Consider the following 21,628-nt stretch of genomic DNA (forward strand, 5'->3'; position numbering starts at 1 on the left):
TTCTCCCCTTTATCCATGCACCATTTTCCCCTCACGGAAGTCGCTCTGCCTAACTTGAATCCGAGCCGTGAAGCGCCTTCACGCCAACTCAATCCATGCAGTTGCACTTTCCGTGGGTGGTTTTGCTGGGTCAACCCGACCCCAAAGCAGCCCTCCTCCCTCCCGAGCGGTAGGGCTGAGATTCGCTCGGCTCCCACGCGCGTGGGCCGAGTTCCAGGCTGAGCCTCCTTCCTCAAAGAGAAAGAGTGAAAAAGACAAAGAGCGGACTGGGGAGCCGAAGAACCCGGGGTTCGGAGAGCGCTGCGTAGAACCGGGGCGGCCCAATTGTGGAGCATCGGGCGGGTAGGAGTCTGAGGGCTGGGGATCGAACGGATGGAGGGGATTGGACGCTGGAATTCGAAGGGGGCGGAGAGAGAAGATTGGGAGGGGCGGGGATAAAACCCGGGACTAGAATATCCGGAGAGGCAAAGGCGAGACAGAAATTGGGGTTCTTGGATGTTGGATAGTCAGAAGCAGACAGGAGCTCTGAAGGTCCGTCGACCCAGTTGTGGCCTCGTAGCACTGGAACTGGACATAGGCAAGTGGGAGGCATGGGTCCGGAGCTCTAAATCGGGGGTCGCCCGTGTACTCCCGCTAGGATCAGATCGGCAGACCCCTGACTCAGCGTGGTAAGTGCCGGACTTAGAGCGGCCCGAGCTTCTGCTGGAGCTGGAGGATTGTGTCGGGCTGGGAGTGCAGGCCTCTCCATCACCTGTCCTCGACGCTCGCCTCTGCCCTCAGCCTCCGCATCCCTGCCTGCGAGGCATGCGCAGTAGGGGTGCCCCGCCCCCGCTCATCCCTTTCAGCCCCGGAAGGGGGGGAGGGGACGTTGGACCACCCCAGAGAGGATGGCTTGGTAGAGAGCCCCCGCCCAGCTGCCCCCTCCCGACACTCCCCTCCCAGCTCCCTGGAGGGGGAAACGGAAATGGTGTGGAAGATGCCAGCGTCCGGCAGGTGTTCATTTCAAAAGGGTTTGGGTTTAATGTTTTTCCGGAGACTTCGCAACTCACCCTGAATTGAATCGGTTTTCCGCCCCGACCCCCGAATCTTGGACGTCCATTGGGGAGGGGGCACTGTCCCCGTCACGTTCTCAGAATAGCCGCAGAAGAGGTTAGAGCGAATTACCCCTCCTGCCTCTCTGTGCGTTCAGTTGAAGTCCCCCCACACCAGCGTCTAAGGCCAGGACCCTCACGACCCCTCAGGTGGTTAGGGAAGGATAAGCTGGCGTCCTATATTCCTGGATCTGCGGGGGCGGAGGGGAGGGTCTGGAGAATGACCGTCTGTCCTTCCCCACCCCCAGGGCTGGAGCGTGACATGGCCGAAGCGCACCAGGCCGTGGGTTTCCGACCCCCGCTGACCTCGGACGGGGGAGAAGTGGAACTCAGTCCCCCATTGTTGCAGGAGATCTACCTCTCCGGACTGCGCTCCTGGAAAAGGCATCTCTCCCGTTTCTGGGTGAGGAGGGCTGCGCCTTGGTTTCCTTCCGGGAATACAGTTACCTGCTTCCGGGATGCTGGAGCCCCACTTCCGGCATCCTGGTGGTCCCACTTCTGGGAGCTTGTCATCCCTTCTGGGAATTTTGATGTCCACTTCCAGGACCCTTTAAAGCCATTTCCAGGTTCTCCGTGGCTTACTTCTGGGATCCTAAACCTCACCTCCTGGGAACCCTCATTCCTCTCTCCCTGGACCCTCTCCCCATGCCCACAAACACCAATTTCCCCTTACCTCTGGTGCATCTAAAAAGACCAAAAAACAAACAAAAAAATAAAATAAAAAATAAATTAAAAATAAAAATGGAGTTCCCGTCGTGGATCAGTGATTAACGAATCCGGCTAGGAACCATGAGATTGCGGGTTCAATCCCTGGTCTTGCTCAGTGGGTTGTGGATCTGGAGTTGCTGTAAGCTGTGGTGTAGGTCACAGACGCGGCTTGGATCCTGTTGCTGTGGCTCTGGCGTAGGCCCACAGCTACAGCTCCTATTTGATCCTAGCCTGGGAAACCTCCATGTGCTGCAGGTGCAGCCCTAGAAAAGACAAAAAATAAAATGATCAAAAAAGATTAAGAATGGTGCTCAGCAGATGGGATAAGTGATTGAATAGGTGCTCTCTCCTCTCTGCAGAACGACTTTCTCATAGGTGTGTTCCCTGCCAGCCCGCTCAGCTGGCTCTTCCTCTTCAGTGCAATCCAGCTTGCCTGTTTCCTCCAGCTGGATCCTTCCCTAGGACTGATGGAGAAAATCAAAGAGTTGCTGCCAGACTGGTGAGGTCCCCCACTTCAGCCCAGGAACCTCCTAATCCCTTTCCCTCCACCCAGTAAGTTTCTCTATCAGCATGATATGCCTGTTAAAGAAAAGTAATCTCTGAGACTTACTCGCAGTCAGATTAATAAAGGTATGGCAGCAAGTAAAGGAGGTGATCGCCTCTCTTGTGTCTGCACATTTTCCATCCTGGCTGCTTTTTTTTTTTTTTTTGTCTTTTTAGGGCCACACCCACAGCATATGGGGGTTCCCAAGCTAGGGGTCGAAACGGAGCTACAGCCTCCTGCCTATACCACAGCCATAGCAACACCCAGATCCAAGCCGCATCTGCAGCCTACACCACAGCTCTCGCAGCAATGCGGGATCCTTAACCCACTGAGTGTGGCCAGGGATAGAACCCACAACCTCATGGTTCCTAGTTGGATTCGTTTCTGATGTGCCACGACAGGAACTCCATCCTGGCTGCTTCTTGCTAAGAGGGATGGTGACAAACTGGACAATGTCTGGGCACTGCGATGTACCATGAGCTCTGCTAATCTAGCTGTGTAATCTTAAGCAAGAGACCTCACCATTCGTGTCAGGGTCTTTACCTGTAATATGGACGTAATAACAGGTGTTTCCTAGGGTGGTTGGAGGAATTAAACAAAATCTTGCCTGGGGAATATTCAGTACAGTGCCTGATGGTTATTACAGGGGAGAGACTGAATTAGTATAGTTGTTGGGAAAGGTCTGGAAACCAAATGTGGGTGAAATGGCACATTCTAAATCTTGGATTAGTCCTTCTGGGGAAGAATGTTCAAATTTTGTGCAGACAGCCTCAAAGGGCAGACCCAGGGTCAGAAATAGAGATTTCCAGAGAAGCTAGATTGACCCAGTCTGCAGAAGGGAAATGATTGCCCCAAGTCTTCCACGTAGGGTTTTCTCAAGTTCACTTGCAACTTTGCAAACATGTTAACTTACTGTAGCTTTAGACCGGTGTCTCTTAAGCTTGAGCTTGTATTTAAATCACCTGGGGAGTTCCCACTGTGGCTCAGCGGTAATGAAGCCAACTAGGATCTATGTGGGCCCAGGGTCGATCCCTGGCTTCGCTCAGTGAATTAAGGATCCGGCGTTGCTGTGAGCTGTGGTGTAGGTTGCAGACGAGGCTTGGATCTGGTGTTGCTGTGGCTGCGGTATAGGCTGGCAGCTGTAGCTCTGAATCGACCCCTAGCCTGGGAACTTTCACATGCTGAGGGTGCATCCATAAAAAGAAAAAAAAAAATAGCCTGATTGCTGGGCCGAATGTCAAGAGATTCTAACTTAGTAGGTCTGGGTGGGGCCCAGGAATTTGCATTTCTTTTTTTTTTTTTTTTTTTTTGTCTTTTGTCTTTTTTGTTGTTGTTGTTGTTGTTGTTGCTATTTCTTGGGCCGCTCCCGCGGCATATGGAGGTTCCCAGGCTAGGGGTTGAATCAGAGCTGTAGCCACCGGCCTATGCCAGAGCCACAGCAACGCGGGATCCGAGCCGCGTCTGCAACCTACACCACAGCTCACGGCAACGCCGGATCGTTAACCCACTGAGCAAGGGCAGGGATCGAACCCGCAACCTCATGGTTCCTAGTCGGATTCGTTAACCACTGCGCCACGACGGGAACTCCGGAATTTGCATTTCTAACAAGCTTCCAGGGCCCCACTTTGAGAACCACCGCCTTAGAGTATAATTTGATATCTGGTATGTTGCTCTAGAAATACCAGCTCTCATGTATTAAACACCTCTCAGTTTCTATGGGAAGCGATTTGAGAAATGTGCTGTCTCCATAGTCCTGGGGGGAGGTGGTGGGTGAACTGAAAAATCACACCTAGGAGGAATCCAGGGATCAAGTGAGGCCAGGGATCAAACCCGCGACCTAGTTGGATGGGTTTCTGCTTCACTCTGATGGGAACTCCTTTTTTTTTAAGGAGGAAACTTTTAATTTTTTTGGCTGGCCCACATTCAGAAGTTCCCCGGGCCAGGGATCGAACCTGCTCCACAGCAGTGAGAGTGCTGGATCCTTAACCACTAGGCCACCAGGGAACTCCCCTGAATATTTTCATACTGACTCAAATTCTTTTTTTTTTTTTTTTTTTGTCTTTTGTCCTTTGAGGGCCACACCTGTGCCATATGGAGGTTCCCAGGCCACAGCCACAGCCACAGCAACGCTGGATCCGAGCCACGTCTGCAACCTACACCACAGCTCACGGCAACGCTGTATCCTTAACCCACTGAGCGAGGCCAGGGATCAAACCCGCAACCTCATGGTTCCTTGTCGGATTCGTTTCTGCTGCACCACGATGGGAACTCCAGACTGACTCAAATTCTGTAGGATATTCTTCCACCTGCCAAAAGACCAGAGTCAGAGAATGTTTGGATGGATGGCCACTGGGTCCGGCAGCTGGAGGGGGGGTGTTCTGAAGGCCGGTCTGTCTTTCTCTCCCTCCTCTAGGGGCGCACAGCATCACAGGCTTCGAGGCATCCTGGCGGCTGCGTTGTTTGCTTCGTGTCTATGGGGGGCCCTGATCTTCACACTCACGTGGCCCTGAGGCTCCTTCTGTCCTACCACGGCTGGCTCCTTGAAACCCATGGGGTCATGTCCTCACCCACCAAGACCTGGCTGGTATGGGAGGGGCAGAGCCCTGCTCAAGCCCTGTCTGCCCCATTCTCTCTGTGGGTTCCCGCCCCCAAGCCTCAACACCTGCAGCGAGGAGTTTAATGAACCACTAATTAATTTTGGAGTTCCTGTTGTCACTCATCAGGTTAAGAACCCAACTAGTATCCATGAGGATGTGGGTTGGATTCCTGTCCTCGCTCAGTGGGTTAAGGATCCAATGGTTTTTGTGTTTGTTCGTTTCACTTTTTTTTAGGGCCGCACCCACAGCATATGGAAGTTCCCAGGCTAGGGTCCAGTTGGAGCTGCAGCTGCTGGCACCACAACCACAGCAACACCAGATCCTAACCCACTGAGCGAGGCCAGTGATCAAACCCACATCTTCATGGATACTAGTCGGATTCCTTACCCGCTGAGCCACAATGGGAACTCCCATTAAGGATCCAGTGTTGCCTGAGTTGTGGTGTAGGTTGCAGATGCAGTTCACATTTCATGTGGCTGTGGCTGTGGCATGGGCCGGCAGTTCCGATTCAACCCCTAGCCTGGGAACTTCCATATGTCGCGGGTGCGGCCCTAAAAAGCCCGAAGTAAAAAGTCAGCACTAATTCCTGCTTTCCGCCAGGCTCTGGTTCGCATCTTCTCCGGCCGCCACCCAATGCTCTTCAGTTACCAGCGCTCCCTGCCTCGCCAGCCTGTGCCCGCTGTGCAGGACACCGTGCGCAAGGTGGGCCAGGTACCCGGGATGGGGCGGGAGCTGCCGGGCACGGGGCGCGCCCTACCCTCCTCCCCTCCTTGCCTCTCAGTATCTGGAGTCTGTCCGACCTGTGCTCTGTGAAGAGGACTTCGAGTGGATCTCGGCCCTAGCACGGGAATTCCTGAAGCTGCAGGCATCGCTGCTGCAGTGGTACCTGCAGCTCAAATATTGGTGGGCGTCCAATTATGTGAGTACAGCAGCCTGCAGGCCGACGTTCCGAGCCTACCTCCTAGCCTGAGTTTTAGGAGGTCCCGCTGTGGCACAGCAGGGATTGATGCCTTCTCAGCAGCACTGGCGTGCAGGTTCGATTCCCATGCCTGGTATTGCATAGGTCCCAACTGAGGCTTGGATCTGATCCCTGGCCCGGGAACTCTGTCTGCGGTGGGGCGGCCAAAGGAGAAAAAAAAAAATTAAACATAAATAAATAAAATATACATAATATGGGAGTTCCAATTGTGGCTCAGCCGGTTCAGAACCCAGCGAGTTTCCATGAGGATACAGGTTTGCTCCCGGGCCTCACTCAGTGGCTGAGGATCCAGCATTGCCTCAAGCTGCGCCTTAGGTTGCAGGTGCAGCTTGGATCCCACGTGGCTGTGGCTGTGGCATAGGCTGGGGGCTACAGCTCCAATTTGACACCTAGCCTGGGAACTTTCATATGCCACTGGTGCAGTCCTAAAAGGAAAAATATATAGAGAATATTATGTTCTTATAATATGTAGCTTATATGTGTAATACATAACACATGTTATATGTGATATATTTATATTAAATATAATATAAATATATATTATAATATATTTATATTACATATAATACATGTATATATTATACATATTTTTTATATGTATTAAAAAAAGCAAAAAGAAAAAGTCCATTAGACACAGTATCCCCATTCCCACATCCCTGAAGCCCCAGGTAACCTCGTTTTCCTTTCTGTCTCTATGAATTGGCTTATTTTTGATTTTTTGTCAAAGCGGAATCATACACTATTTGTCCTTTTGTGGATTGGGTTTTTTTTTTTTTTTTTTTTTTTTTGCCTTTTTAGGGGCACACCCACGGCCTATGGAGTTTCCCAGGCTAGGGGTTAAGTCAGAGCTGGAGCTGCCGGTCTCCACCGCAGCTCACGGCAACGCCGGATCCTTAACCCACTGATCGAGGCCAGGGATCGAACCCGCGTCCCTCATGGCTCCTAGTCGGGCTCCCTAACCACTGCACTGCGATGGGAGCTCCCTAGTTACCGACTTCGGGGCCGCCTTCAGTGAGCTCCACCCTCCCTTTTTTTCCCCCTTTTCGAGCCCCATGCTCAGCATGTGGAATTCGCAGGCCAGGGACTGAATCAGAGCCATAGCTGAGACCTCGGCTACAGCTGCAGCAACACCAGGTCCTTAACCCACTGCACCACAGTGGGAACTCCCACCTCCCTTTTTGACAGAGCGAAGTCTTGGGGGGCTCCCCCTCACTCCCCCGCCACCTTGGCCCCTGCCATCCCAGCAGTGTGTCCCTCTGCTTCACCCCCAGGTCAGTGACTGGTGGGAAGAGTTTGTGTACCTGCGCTCCCGGAACTCACTGATGGTGAATAGCAACTACTACATGATGGTGAGAAGGGGAGAGGAGGTTGGGAACGGGGGGTGGGGTGGGGGATGGGGCTCAGGGTTCCCTGGGTCTGGAGTCGGGGGGGTCTGGGTAGACTGCAGGCTTTAGAGTCAGTGACCTGAATCACAGTTGAGAATTCACCACCTGGCCTTCTGCTGGGATCCAGTCCTGTGTTTGGGCTCAGTGGCCCCATCAGGGGCACAGCTGACCACAGGCATCCTTCTGTCCCCTCGCCGGCCCACAGGACTTCCTGAACGTTACCCCAACTCCCGTCCAGGCTGCTCGTGCAGGGAACGCGGTCCACGCCCTCCTCCTGTACCGCCACCGCCTGAACCGCCAGGAGATCTTTCCGGTAAGAGGGCTGCCCCCCACCACTGCCCCCCCCCACCACTGTGGGCCTGGTCCCCAGACCACGGAGCCCCATGGGTCCGGGGTGTCAGGTCACAAGCCCGAGGTCTCCTGCAGACGTTGCTGATGGGAATGCGGCCCTTATGCTCTGCCCAGTATGAGAAGATATTCAACACGACGCGAATTCCTGGGGTCCACAGAGGTGAGCCCCTCTCCCCTCCTCCCTAGTGGCTAAGAGTACCATTCCCTGGAGCCGGCCTGCCTGGGTTCAAATCTCAGCGCCATAGCTCCTAAGCTGTGTGACCTCTGGCAAGTAATTACCCTCTCTGAGCTTCAGTTTCCTCTTCTCTACCTAATAAAGGTTGTTATTTCGTTTTTTTGTTTTGGGTTTTTGTTTTTTTTGTTTTTTGGCCATGGCTACGGCCTGCAGGAGTTCCTGGGCCAGGGACTGAACCCACGCCGTAGCAGTAACAACACAGAATTAATGGTTGTTATTCTTATAACTTGTCACCCCCTAGACCACATCCACCACCTCCGTGACAGCCGACACGTGGCCGTCTTCCACCGGGGCCGATTCTTCCGCGTGGGGACGCACTCCCAAAGCGGCCTGCTTTCCCCAAGGGCCCTGGAGCAGCAGTTCCAGCGAATCCTGGATGACCCCTCTCCCGCCTGCCCCCACGAGGAGCATCTGGCGGCTCTGACCGCGGCTCCGAGGTGACAGAGGGTCAGAGGGTTGGGGGTCCTGACCCCCCGCCAGCATCTGGAGGTTGCGGGGCCTGGTGGAGGCTGGGCAGAGGGGAGGCTGGGCCAGGTGGAAGCTGGGCAGGGTGGAGGATCAGCCTAGACTCAGACATGTCCCTCGGCAGGGACATGTGGGCTCAGGTGAGGAAGTCCCTAAAGACCCAGGCAGAGGAGGCCCTGGAGGCTGTGGAAGGGGCTGCTTTCTTTGTATCACTGGACTCTGAGCCCGCGGGGGACGCTGCAGGGGACACTCCTGAGCCCTCGGGGGACTCCGCAGCTTCCCTAGATGCCTATGCCCATGCCCTGCTGGCCGGCAGGGGCCATGACCGGTGAGTCAGCCCCACCTGTGACCCCCAGACCCAATGCACTGAGATTTTGCTGATGGGAATATAACCTCCTGGAAGATTCCCCCCAAAACCTGGGACCCCAGATCCAGAACTGCATGACTGAGGACCACCAAGCCCTGACCTGGACCCTCAAACCTTGAGAAACTAGACCTGAGACTCCAAACTCAGAATCTCAGACCCAGGGACCCCAGATCTGAGGACTAACAAGTGCCAAACCTGGGACCCCCCCCTCCCTGAGACCCCCAACCAGACCTGGGGACCTCGGTCTCAGAACCGCAGACCAGGTAATCCTCAGACATTAATGCAGGTGCCCCAAACCCAGGACCTCAGACTTGAGACCCCCCAAAAAAAACCTAGAGCTCCTTAGACCACTTTCTAGACACCCACGAGGTACCACTCTGATTTCCAAGGTTCCAGGCACTGCCCGCCTAATCTCTTGGTGCCCAGAAGCCCTGAGCCTTTGTCATCCCATGCTCTCAAAATTCCCAAAGTCCCCAAACCCAAGACACATCTCGGAGACCATGAGGACTGCCCCCTTCTTAGGGATCCCTACCCAGGGCCCCCAGCCCCGATCCCCAGATCGCCCCCTCCCCCCCGAGTTCCCTCCATTTGCAAAGAGAGCCCACTTCCCTCCTGGCCTGACCCTTTGGTGACGGCTCGGAACCCTCCCCCCACAGCTGGTTTGACAAATCCTTCTCCCTAATCATCTTCTCCAACGGGAAGCTGGGCCTCAGCGTGGAACACGCGTGGGCGGACTGCCCCATCTCAGGACACATGTGGGAGGTAAGGCAGCCAGGACCCCCCACCCTGGGCACCACCATCAGCCCCATTTCTTTCTTTCTTTCCTATTTTTTTTTTTTTAGGGCTGCACCTGCGGCATATGGAGGGTCCCATACTAAAGATCCAATCGGAGCTGTAGCCGCCGGCATACACCACAGCCACGGCAACACAAGATCTGAGCCGTGTCTGTGACCTACACCACAGCTCACCACAACACCGGATCCTTAACCCACTCAGCGAGGCCAGGGATCAAACCTGCAACCTCATGGTTCCTAGTCGGATTTGTTTCCACTGTGCCAGGACTGGAACGTCCATCAGCCCCCTTTCTAAAGATCTTCCTCTCCAGGGCCTTCAGGTCAGAGGAAAAATGGAGGCTTGGAGAAAAGCAGAGACCAGGAGTTCCCGTTGTGGCTCAGCGGGTTAAGAACCCAACTAGTATCCATGAGGATGTGGGTTCGATCCCTGGCCTCGTGCAATGCATGAGGATCTGGTGTTGCCACAAGCTGCAGCCTAGGTTGCAGATGTGGCTCAGGTCTGGCATTGCTGTGGCTGTGGCTGGCAGCTGCAGCTCCAATTGACCCCTAGCCTGGGAACCTCCATATGTAGTGGGTACGGCCCTAAAAAAAAAAAAGAGAGGGAGAAGGAGAAGGAGAGGCAGAGACTGGACCAAGGGCCCCCAGCAAAAAAGGGTGTTTGGAGAGTTCCCACTGTGGTGCAGTGGGATCAGGGGTGTCTTGGGAGCACTGAGACTCAGGTTCAATCCTTGGCCTGGCACAGTGGGTTAAGGATCCAGCATTGCAGCTCGGATCTGCTCCCTGGCCCAGGAACTCCATATGTCGATGGAAGCCAAAAAAAAACCAAGAAGAAGGATCAAACCCGCGTCCTCCTGGATCCTAGTCGGGTTCATTAACTGCCAAGCCATGATGGGAACTCCCAGTGGGTGCTAGTATTTGCCTTGCTTTCAATGAGCATGACCCCAGGAACCCACCTGTGACCACCATAGGTTTCTGTTTCTCCAGGATCGTCTCTGACTCCCTTAAGAAGAGACTTAAGAGGGAGTTCCCTGGTGGCTTAGTGGGTTAAGGACCTGGAGTTGTCACTGCTGTGGCACAGGTTCAGTTGCTGGCCTGAGAACTTCTGCCTGCCCCAGGCAACACCAAAAAAAAGACAAAACAAAAAAAACAGGTCCCTGGTTAAAGATGGCCATCAGGGAGTTCCCGTTGTGGCTGAGTTGTTAATGAATCCGACTAGGAACCACGAGGTTGCGGGTTTGATCCCTGGCCTTGCCCAGTGGGTTAAGGGACTCTGACAGCTTCCATTCGTACACAGTTCACTCTGGCCACAGAATGCTTTCAGCTGGGCTACTCGGCAGATGGTCACTGCAAGGGCCATCCTGACCCATCGCTGCCCCAGCCCCAGCGGCTGCACTGGGACCTTCCAGACAAGGTGAGGCCAGGTTTCTAGGCCTCTCTTCTGAGTCCCCAAATTCTCAGCTTTGACTGTAACCTCATCTCCACCCCAGTCTCAACCAAAAAATCAACTCCACCCCTAACCCCAACTCCAAACCCACACTCACCTCTGAATCAAGTCAAACTCACCCCAACTTCAAACCCCTATCTCTAACTTATACCCATCCCAACCACATCCCCAACTCTAATCCCAAACTAATCTTTTCTCAACCCCCCAGCTCCGTGCTCTCCCCCTCAACCCCAAGCCTATCTCGATCCCCAACTTCGACTTTGTTCTATCCCTACTCAAACGCGCCTTCATCCTCACCCCAGACTCATCTCCATCCCCCAGCACCAACACCATTCTTCAGCTGATCACATCTCTGGCCCCAACCCCATCCTCAACCCCAATAGTGTTCCATTCCCAACCAGGACACCAACCTCATACCCGATACCCAACTCTAACCCCGTTCATAGCCACCCCCCCACCCCAACCCCATCCCACGCCACCCCCAATTCATATCCCCTCCTATACCCAACACCAAGTCCAGTCCTCATGCCCAATCTCACTCCCTGTCCCCACCCTGACCCCATCCCCAACCCCAGCCCCCTTCTGATGGTCCCTGCCTCAATGTCCCTATCTTTAACCGAGGCCTCCAGTTCCACCCTCGTCTTTGTCCCCTTTTCCGTATTCTATCCCCACCTAACTCCGTTCCCATCCCCACCGGTTCCATCCCTCCCCCCATCTGTAACCCCAGCCATTCCTGCCTCCCTCCTTCTCTGGCAGATCCATCTATCCATCTCTCTAGCCCTGAGGGGAGCCCAGGCCTTGGCTGAAAACATCGACTGCCACGTCTTCCCCTTCTCCCACTTTGGCAAGAGCTTCATCAAACGCTGCCACCTGTCTTCAGACAGCTTCATCCAGACGGCCTTGCAGCTGGCCCACTTCCGGGTCAGTTGGGTTCCCCATCTCAGCCTCCTCTCAGGACCTCAGTTCCCCTGGGCCCCCAAGAAACTGCCTCATGGACCCCGTCAATGACTTCTTGGTTATTGCCATGATGGGTCTGCCATCTTGATTTCTCTCCCAACCACATGGTCCTGACTGGGAGGAGGCTGGGGGGCCAGACAGAGGTGGGTCAGGTCTGTCGAGACTTGCCGGAGCCTAGATGACCGGCTCCTCTTCTCCTTGTCCCCTAGGACAGGGGTCGATTCTGCCTGACCTATGAGTCAGCCATGACTCGCCTGTTCCTGGAAGGCCGGACAGAGACGGTGCGTTCTTGCACGAGGGAGGCCTGCAGCTTTGTGAGAGCCATGGAACACCAAGAGAAGACAGTGCGTGTGGGCCTCGCTGGAGGCTTGGGTCATTTCCACACACCCATTCATACGTGTAAAACATTCAAGGAGCACCTTCTGAGGTCCAGGGTCCGTGATGGGGCAGGGGAGGACCCAAGCCTGGTCTCTGACCTCACGGAGCTCACGGATGGGGGGAGACATCCACGGGGATGCGAGGTGGTTCCGCAGAGTGTGGCACATGCTCTAATGCCCGGTCACACACAGGGGGAGCACCCAAGAGGGAGCCCTGATTCTGTACAACGTAGGTCTCTTGAGTTTCTGTGTAACCTCCATTTGCGCCAGGCCTCATGTTCCCTGGATAATGTCTCTGCTCAGAACCCCCAGGGCCCTCTGTTCCCTCCCCCTCCTACTCACAAAGTATTGTGGTTCAGTGGACAGAGTTTGGGCCCTAGAGTCAGACGGCCCTGGGAACACGCCTGATTCTCCCTTGCTGTGTGTCCCTGGGCAAGTGACTTCCCCTCTCTGTGCCTATTTCCCTTCTGCAAAATAGAGTTGACATCTCTGTCTCGTAGGGATGTTGCAAGCTGGGTTGAGGCCGGGGGTGTGACAGGCCCCAGCAGTAAGCCCACTTCCTGTCTTTCCATGCCCTGTGGGTGCCCTCTCTGGGAACCCCAGGACCCACAGTGCCTCGCCCTGTTCCGCCTGGCGGTGGACAAGCACCAGGCTCTGCTGAAGGCAGCGATGAGCGGCCAGGGGGTCGACCGCCACCTCTTTGCTCTCTACATCGTGTCGCAATTCCTCCGCCTACAGTCGCCCTTCCTGGACCAGGTTGGGGTGCAGGGAAAGGGTTAAAGAGGGAAGCGCCAAACCACGGAGAAGGGAGGCACTTTGGGGCAAGGAGGGTGAGGTTGGAAAAAGGAGGTATCAGCAGAGGAGAGTGTTAGGGAGCAGGGTGGGGGTGGCGCAAGAGAGAAAAGGAGAGAGCGCCTTGGGAGAGGGGGCGGGGCCAGAGAGGGGCGGGGTCTGCGGGAGGGAGGTGGTCCCTGAGAAGAAAAGGGTGTGGGAGAAACGGGAAGGGCGTGGTCAGAGCGGAGGGGCGGGTTGGGGGGGTGAGGGGAGAGGAGCGTGGTTAAAAGGTGAGCAGGAGTTCCCCCTGTGGCGCAGTGGGTCAAGAAGCCAACTGCAGTGGCTTGGGTCACTGCGGAGGCGGGGCTTCAGTGCACCTGCTGGTGCCGTGGGTTAAAGGATCCCGTGTTGCCACAGCTGCGGTGTAGTTCGAGGCTGCGGCTGGGATTCAATACCTGGCCCGGGAACTTCCTTATGCCAGGGATGCGGCCGTTTAAAAAAAAAAACAAAAAACGGATTTCCCGTCGTGGCTCAGTGGAAACGAATCTCCCTATCATCCATTTGGATGCAGATTCGATCCTTGGCCTCGCTCAGTGGGTTAAGGATCCAGCGTTGCCGTGAGCTGTGGTGTTGGTCGCAGGCGCCGCTCGGATCTGGTGTGGCAGTGGCTGTGGCTGTGGTGTAGGCCAGCGGCTGTAGCTCCGATTCGACCCCTAGCCTGGGAACCTCCATATGCCATGGTTGCGGCCCTAAAAAGACAAAAAAAAAAAAAAAAGGAAAATGAGTAGGGTGAGGTTGCGCGAGGGAAGAAGGGCAGAGCCACAGGCTCATCAGATTTAGAGCCAACAGGCAGTTCAGCCAAAGGCACGCGGACCTGCAGGTCTGTTGGTATTTATTGCACATGTGACCGACTCCTGTCCCTCAGGTTCACTCGGAGCAGTGGCAGCTGGCCACCAGCCAGATTCCTGTTCAGCAAATGCACCTGTTTGACATCCACAACTATCCGGACTACGTTTCCTCTGGTGGTGGATTTGGGCCTGTGAGTGGACCTGGCTCCTCATGGAGGAGAGGGCTGTGGGTCTGTGCTCCTGCCCAGTGGGGGGAAGGGCTGGGGGGGGGTCTATGTTGTCCCCGCCCCTGTCCCTCTCCAGGCCGATGAGCATGGCTATGGTGTTTCTTACATCTTCACTGGGGAGGACACGATTACCTTCCACATCTCTAGCAAAAAATCAAGCACAAGAACGGTAAGACTAACCCACGCTCGCCCCCCTTCTTTTTGGGGGGGCCCTTTTTCGGGCTGCACCCTCGGCATATGGAAGTTCTCAGGCTAGGGGTCGAATCGGAGCTACAGCTGCCAGCCCACATGGGATCTGAGCCGCCACAGCTTGCCGCAACACCGGATCCCCTGCCCACGGAGCAAGGCCAGGGATCGAACCCGCATCCTCATGGATGCTGGTCAGATTCATTTCCATTGCTCCACATTCCCTCGCCCCACCTTTCCTCAGGACTCCCACCTCCCTCCTCTCCTGCGGCCTAGGAATCAAGACTCCCATCCTACCCTCCAAGGCCATGATCCGAGAGTCCCAATCCCCAACCCCCTCATCCCTCAGACCTAGGAAGGAGTCAGGGACCCCAGCATTCTTGTTTCCCAGCCCCTGGGAGCTCCTCTTCCAGCTTCCTCTGGACCCATTTCTCCTTCCAGGACTCCCACCGGCTGGGCCAGCACATCAGGGATGCATTGCTGGACGTGGCAGCCCTATTCCAGGAGGGGCAGCATCTTAAGCGCCGGGCCTGAGGTTTGGGGGAGGACGTGGGCTCTCCCCTGCCACACAAGGGGCTCCAGGGCCCCCGCAACAACCACTGACTCTTGACACCTTCCAGAGGGGAGTGGGTCTCTCCAGGAACTAGGGGGCAGGTCTCTACAGCTGGGCTGGTGCAGGACGGAGGCAGCCCGTTCGGGTTTGGAAAGCTGGCACCTGGTCTAATAAAGATGTGTGAGCTGGGGGTGTGGGGTCCGCTGTGCTCTTGGGCTGGGCAGGGGCGGGAGAGGTGAGGGGCAGGGTGGGAGAGGAGAAGAGTTCCCATCCATCACCAGGCTCCACCACGAATGCCTGGTTTCAATCGCCACACCCGCCGGAACCCCAACACCTGCCCAGTTTCCTGCCTTTCCCACCCCAGTCACACCAAAGCCGACCGTTCAAGGCCCCTCCCAGTCAGACAACCCCACAAGCACTATGAGCTGGGTTCCTGCTGCCCCAACACCAACTGCCCACCTGAAAGTGAAAGGCTGACAGTCTCCTGGGTGGATTCAAGACTCTTATGACTTGTAGAAGCTGCCCGCATCCCTAAGTTATGACTTATCTTCACAGGCGGCAGGGTTGCATCCGTCTGTGCCTTTCTCCTGTAATCACACCTGTGATCACACCTCCTACCTTTATCTTTTTTTGTCCCAGCATCTTTCTTAGTAGGACCCTTGTGGTGAAACTGAGCCCAGCCAAATAATCCAGGATTAGCTTCCTGTCTCGAAAGCAACTGATTAGCAACCTTAATTCCATCTGCATCCTACTTCCCCTTTGCCATGCAGCATATACAACATATTCATAGGGTCCAGGGGTTAGGAGGTGGGCATCTTTGGAGGACCCATTGTTCTGCCCACAGGGGCACCGATGGAACCAGACCAGCCATGAGTTGAGAAGTAATGAAACTAGGGGGAAGGTCATTGGGCTGGTAGTATGTTTCATCATAGTATCCTACTGTTTTTCCTTTATTTTTATTTTTATTTTTGGCTCGTGTTCTTTTTGGCCATACCCAGGGCACGCAGAAGATTCCCAGACCAGGGATCAGACTCATGCCGCAGCAGTGACAACGCCCCATCTTTAGCCCATTGTGCCACCAGGGAACTCTCCTTTGTCATTTTAAAAATTGAAGTATCTGGAGTTCCCATTGGGGCTCTGGGGTAACGAACCCGACCAATATCCATGAGGATGCGGATTGGATCCCTGCCCTTGCTCAGTGGGTTAAGGACCCTGCCTTGTGGTGAGCTGCAGTGTAGGTCACAGATACAGCTCAGATTCCAAGTCGCTGTAGCTGTGGAGTAGGATGACAACTGTAGCTACGATTTGACCACTAGCCTGGGAACTTCCATATGCTGCAGGTGCGGCCCTAAAGAGAAAAAAAAAAAAAAATTGAAGTAGTTGATTTGCATCGTTGTGGTAGATGTTAGCCTTTTGTAGAAGCCTCTCAAAATCCCATGGCAAAGGGTGAAATGAGTGAAAATCCTGCTCAAGCTTTTTTCCCTCCTCTGTCTGCTCATTAGGAAGAACTCCCCACTGCAGCCCTGCCCAATACAGGCTTGAGTGGGCGCAGGTGCTGGTGCAAGACTGGTGAATGTCACTGGGGTCCAATCACCTGTGTATGCAGCCTGTATGTGTCCCCTGGACCTGTGTGCGCCTGATCTAGGCTCCACCTTCTAATGGATCACTGCTGAATGTGCCCAAACTGAAATAACTTGGGGGTTCCAACAGAATAAACGCATCATGGGCCACGCAGGCTGCGTGTCATGTGATGACGTGCTGCGTTCGGAGGCTCTGCCTGGGCACATCCGGGAGGAGGGCGCTTGGCTGCGCTGGTTTCACATCTTCAAGACACACTCGGCGCCCACATGCTTTTCTTCAGCCAATTCACGGAAAAAGTGGCCCATCCCTTTTCGAGAGGTAGGTGTAGGAGGCGGGCAGATGCACATTGACCGGGCAGTTGCTGGCGGCCTCCATCTGGGTGAAATCATTCGGATGAACCTGGGAGCTCACCGTTGGTCGGTCAGAAGGAGCTCAGCTCAAAAAATAGCTTTGGCTGGTCCCAGAGACGAGGACAGCTGAATGGTTGGTTCTGTGAGGCTTGAGACTGCAAAATAAGTTTGGAGGGTGGTGGGAGGTGGGAGGCTGGAGGAAGGGGCATTTCTGGGTCTGTTGGGTCGAAACACTGTGGAAGCAAAAGACAGATCCCCGAGACTGCTGCCGCCACTCTTAAAAAAAACATGCAGGAAGTTGTGGCTCCGTGGGTTAAGAACCAGACTAGTATCCATGAGGATGCGAGTTCCACCTCTGACCTCACTCAGTGGGTGAAAGCATGTGGCGTTGCTGTGAGCTGTGGTGCTGGTCGAAGACTCAGCTTGGATCCCAAATGGCTTCGGCTCCTATTGGACCCCGTGGCCTGGGAACTTCCGTAGGCTGCGGGTGTGGCCCTAAAAAGACAAAAAATAGACCTTTTTTTAAAAAAGGGAAGGAAGCATAGGAGCAAAACATCATGACATTGGATTTGGCAATGACCTCTCAGCTTGGCTGTGACAGCTGAAGCACAGGCAATAAAGAGAAAGTAGATAAGTGACACCACATCTAAATGTTTGTGTTCTCTGCATCCAAGGACACCATCAGTAGACTGAAAAGACACGATGGGAGAATATATTTGCATCTCATATGTCTGATAAGGAATTAATATTAGATGTGGGACCTTACTCCTCCAACCCAACCAGGACAAAAAACAGCCCCCTGCAAAAGTGGGCCACAGACTTGAATAGACATTTCTGCAGGGAAAAGATACAACTGAGCCCATGAAAAGATGTCCCTGGCAGGTTGCCAGGAGCGGGAGGAGGGGGCAGGGGGGAGGGAGGAGGTTTTGTTTAATGGGTACAGTTTCTGTTTGGGATGCTGAGGAGCTCTGCAAATAGTGGCAATGGCTACTACCCCATGGTAGGTGTAATTAATGTCACACTAAAATATGGTTTTAGTGTGACCATTGGACTTTTTTTTTTTTTTTTTTTTTTTTTTTTTTTTTTTTTTAGGGCCACACTGGTGGCATATGGGGTGGCTAGGGGTGGAATCAGAGCTGTTGCTGTCAGCCTACACCACAGCCACAGCAATGCGGGATCCAAGCCGCATCTTCGACCTACACCACCGCTCACGGCAACACCAGACACTTAACCCACTGAGCAAGACCAGGGATGAACCTGTGTCCTCATGGATGCTAGCCAGTTTCATTTCTGCTACGTGCCAGGCCTTCTTAAGCTTGGGTCTGGAGCAGCATCGCATCACTGCTGCCACATTCTACTGGTTAAAGCAGGTCACTGGGGCACATTGAAAGGAAGGGACAGACACAGGATGTGAATAGACTAGCCCAGTAGGTGTGTGTGTTTCTATGGCAACCTGCTTGAGGAGCGGAGTCCCTAGTTCCTACTTTCATGGTCACAGGAGATAATCCCTACGGTGGAGGGGTGCTTTTGCACTGTCGTTTCAGAGACTTTCCTGGAGATGTAGTAGCCCAGGGCCCACTCCTGCAACCCTTCCTGATGTTCCCGAGTCTGGACTCACACTGCTCCACTGCATGGCAGGCCAGTGAAGCAAGAGATGATTTGCTGGGGCAAGGAATAGTGACTCTTTTTTTTTTTTTATGGCTGCCCGTGGCCTGTGGAGTTCCCAGGCCAGGGATCAGATCCCAGGCACAATCACTACCTAAGTCGCAGCTGCGGCAAGGCCGAATCCTTAACCCACTGTGCCAGGCTGGGGATTGAACCTGTGTTCCAGGACTCCCAAGAAGCCAATGATCCCACTGCACCACAATGGAAACTCCAGAAATAGCAACTTTATTTGGAAAGCCAGTAGAATGAGAAGGTGGATTCCTGTCTCCATTTTCCTCCAGTTAGTATTCAGGCTTCTTTGATACTGAAAGGGGAGGGGGTGTGGTTGATCGTTGCAAACTTCTTTTTTTTTTTTTTTTTTGTCTTTTTTTGCCTTTTCTAGGGCTGCACCCACAGCATATGGAAAAAAAAAGACAAAAAGACAAAAAATAAATAAAATATTCTTTCCATTATGGCTTACCCAAGGATTCTTTTTTCTTTTCTTTTTTTTTTTTCTTTGTCTTTTTGCCATTTCATGGGCCGCTCCGGCGGCATATGGAGGTTCCCCGGCTAGGGGTCTAATCAGAGCTGTAGCCACCGGCCTACCAGAGCCACAGCAACTCGGGATCCGAGCCGCGTCTGCGACCTACACCACAGTTCACGGCAATGCCGGATCCTTAACCCACTGAGCAAGGCTAGGGATCGAACCCGAAACCTCGTGGTTCCTAGTCAGATTCGTTAACCACTGCGCCACGACCGGAACTCCCAAAGATTCTGAATATGGTTCCCAGTGCTATGTAAGAGGACCTTGCTGTTTATCTGTTCTATATGGGATAGTTTGCATCTACGAACCCCAAACTCCCACCTCCCTTCCCCTTGGCAACCACAAGTCTGTTCTCCTTGTCCATGAGTCTGTTTCTGTTTTGTAGATAGGTTCATTTGTGCCATATTTTAGATTCCGCATATAAGTGATATCATACGGCATTTGTCTTTCTCTTTCTGATTTACTTTGCTTAGTATGATCGTCTCTAGGTCCATCCATGTTACTGCAAATGGCATTATTTTGCTCTTTTTTATGGCTGAGTAGTATTCTATTGCGAATATGTACCATGTTTTTATCCATTCTTCTGTTGATAGACCTTTAAGTTGTTTCCATGTCTTGGCTATTGTGAGTAGGGCTGCTGTGAACATAGAGGTTTGAATTATTGTTTTGTCTGGATATATGCCCACGAGTGGGATTGCTGGGTCATATGGTAATTCCATTTTTAGTTTGAGAAAGCTTCTTTTTGCATCTGTTAATTTTCTCTCTTTTTTTTTTTTTTTTTTTTTTTTTTGGCCACCCCATGGCATATGGAGTTCCTGGGTGGGCTGGATTAGATCCAAGCCACCGTTGTGATCTCCACCTGCAGCAACGCTGGATCCTTTAACCCACTGTGCTGGGCAGCGGGAACTCCTGCATCTGTTGATTCTCACTTGCCTCCAGCTCAAAATAATCCTTGTTAAAGTGGTACATTTGGGGCTATATTTCTGATCCCTTCATTGCCACAGAGGTCCTAAAAATTCCTAGAAAATGAGATTCCTTGAGTGATGAAAGTGTTTTTCGGCTGCTAGGGGAGTGGCTCTTGGCTGAGGGGCCTCTTGGTAGTTTCAGAATGGGGCCTGGTCACCAAGAAGACCAAGTGATGATTAAAGTTTTAAGATTGTCTACTCTATGCCCTGGCCTTTGGGGATGGGAGAGGGGCTGGAGATGGAGGTCAGTCACAGTCATTAGTGGCCAATGATTGAATCAATTGTGTGCGTAGGTAATGAAACCTTCATAAAACCCCTAAACAAAAAGGGTTTGTTGAATTTCTTCTTCTTCTTCTTTTTTTTTTTTCTTTCTAAAGCCACACCTACAGTACATGGAGGTTCCCAGGCTAGGGGTCAAATTGAAGTTGCAGCTGCTGGCCTACGTCACAGCCACAGCAACAGCAACACCAGATCCAAGTCATGTCTGCTACCTACACCACAGCTCACAGCAATGACAGATCCTTGACCTACTGAGCAAGGCCAGGGATTGAACTCGCGTCCTCATGGATGCTAATCGGGTTCGTTAACCGCTGAGCCCCGACAGAAATTCCAATAACTCTTTAAAAGCCATATATGGGTCTTAACAGGGACTCTGCAAACCATCTTTCTTCTTTGCCAGCTGGCTGTTGTAGACTCTGCCGGTAGGGGGCACCAGAGAGACTGTAGAAACCTGGAGGAAGCAATAAGACTGGGCTCTTCCTGTTTGCTTTCTCTTGTTTATTTCCTGTCAGTTTCTTGTCCCCATTCGCATTTCCCAGCACAGCCTCTTTATCCCAGCGGAGACAGTTCCTTCCTGTAGCAGCAGCTGCTGAATCTAGTTTACAGGGTTTGGTTTTTTGTTTTTTTTTTTTACAAATCTTGCACACCCTCAGAGATGCCATCCGCATGTCAACAACCTTCCAGAGAAGATTCTAGTCCCAGGTGGTCCTCTGCGCTCAGACACACCTGCACCAGCAGAGCAACACCCACTCCTCATTGGCTGACTTTCATCTTCAGTGAGGCTCTCATCTAAGTGTTTAGTTTTCATCATTCTAACCTATATCCTTTGTTTTTTCTGGACCGGGATCTTTAGCTACTTCCCGTAGTTACTACCACCATGATACCCTAGGGCTGTCATATTGCCTTTTCAGTTGCCTAGTTACCAACCCTTTATACCTAGCAACATTTCTTTCTTTCTTTTTTTGGCCACACCCACAGCCTGTGGACGTTTCTGGGCCAGGGATCAAAGCCACTGCAGGGACAACACGGGATTCTGAACCCACTGCACCTCAAGAGAACTCAAATAGCCTTTTTTTTTTTTTTTTTTTGGTCTTTTTGCCTTTTCTGGGGTCGCTCCCGCGCCATATAGAGATTCCCAGGCTAGGGGTCTAATCGGAGCTGTAGCCACCGGCCTGCACCACAGCCACAGCAACTCTGGATCCGAGCCGCATCTGCAACCTACACCACAGCTCACGGCAACAGCAACCTGCATCACAGCTCACGGCAACAGCAACCTCATGGTTCCTAGTTGGATTTGTTAACCACTGAGCCACAACGGGAACTCCCTCCAATAGCCTTTCTTTACATGAAATCATCTTTGTTAAAATAACTGGTGTGATTTCT

The 21,628-nt window shown here is 53.1% G+C and overlaps 1 protein-coding gene across 3 annotated transcripts; it reads left to right on the top strand.

Annotated features, from left to right (window-relative positions):
• On the top strand, positions 67-15,072 carry CPT1C (carnitine palmitoyltransferase 1C). Of its 3 annotated transcripts, none has more exons than XM_021094747.1 (19): positions 67-342; positions 1,340-1,494; positions 2,159-2,298; positions 4,757-4,927; positions 5,541-5,642; positions 5,722-5,859; positions 7,191-7,268; positions 7,510-7,617; positions 7,731-7,815; positions 8,132-8,327; positions 8,480-8,683; positions 9,379-9,484; positions 10,811-10,927; positions 11,717-11,881; positions 12,127-12,261; positions 12,898-13,050; positions 13,994-14,107; positions 14,220-14,312; positions 14,771-15,072. In XM_021094747.1, the coding sequence occupies exons 4-19, from the start codon at positions 4,817-4,819 to the stop codon at positions 14,861-14,863; spliced, it is 1,998 nt and encodes a 665-aa protein (XP_020950406.1). In that variant the 5' UTR covers positions 67-342; positions 1,340-1,494; positions 2,159-2,298; positions 4,757-4,816; the 3' UTR covers positions 14,864-15,072. The 3 variants fall into 3 exon arrangements, with proteins under 3 accessions (XP_020950406.1, XP_020950405.1, XP_013854109.2); XM_013998655.2 differs by lacking the exon at positions 67-342 and adding an exon at positions 417-668; XM_021094746.1 differs by lacking the exons at positions 67-342; positions 2,159-2,298 and adding an exon at positions 401-577.

The sequence above is a fragment of the Sus scrofa genome, chromosome 6 (assembly GCF_000003025.6).
Source record: "Sus scrofa isolate TJ Tabasco breed Duroc chromosome 6, Sscrofa11.1, whole genome shotgun sequence".
NCBI lineage: Eukaryota > Metazoa > Chordata > Mammalia > Artiodactyla > Suidae > Sus > Sus scrofa.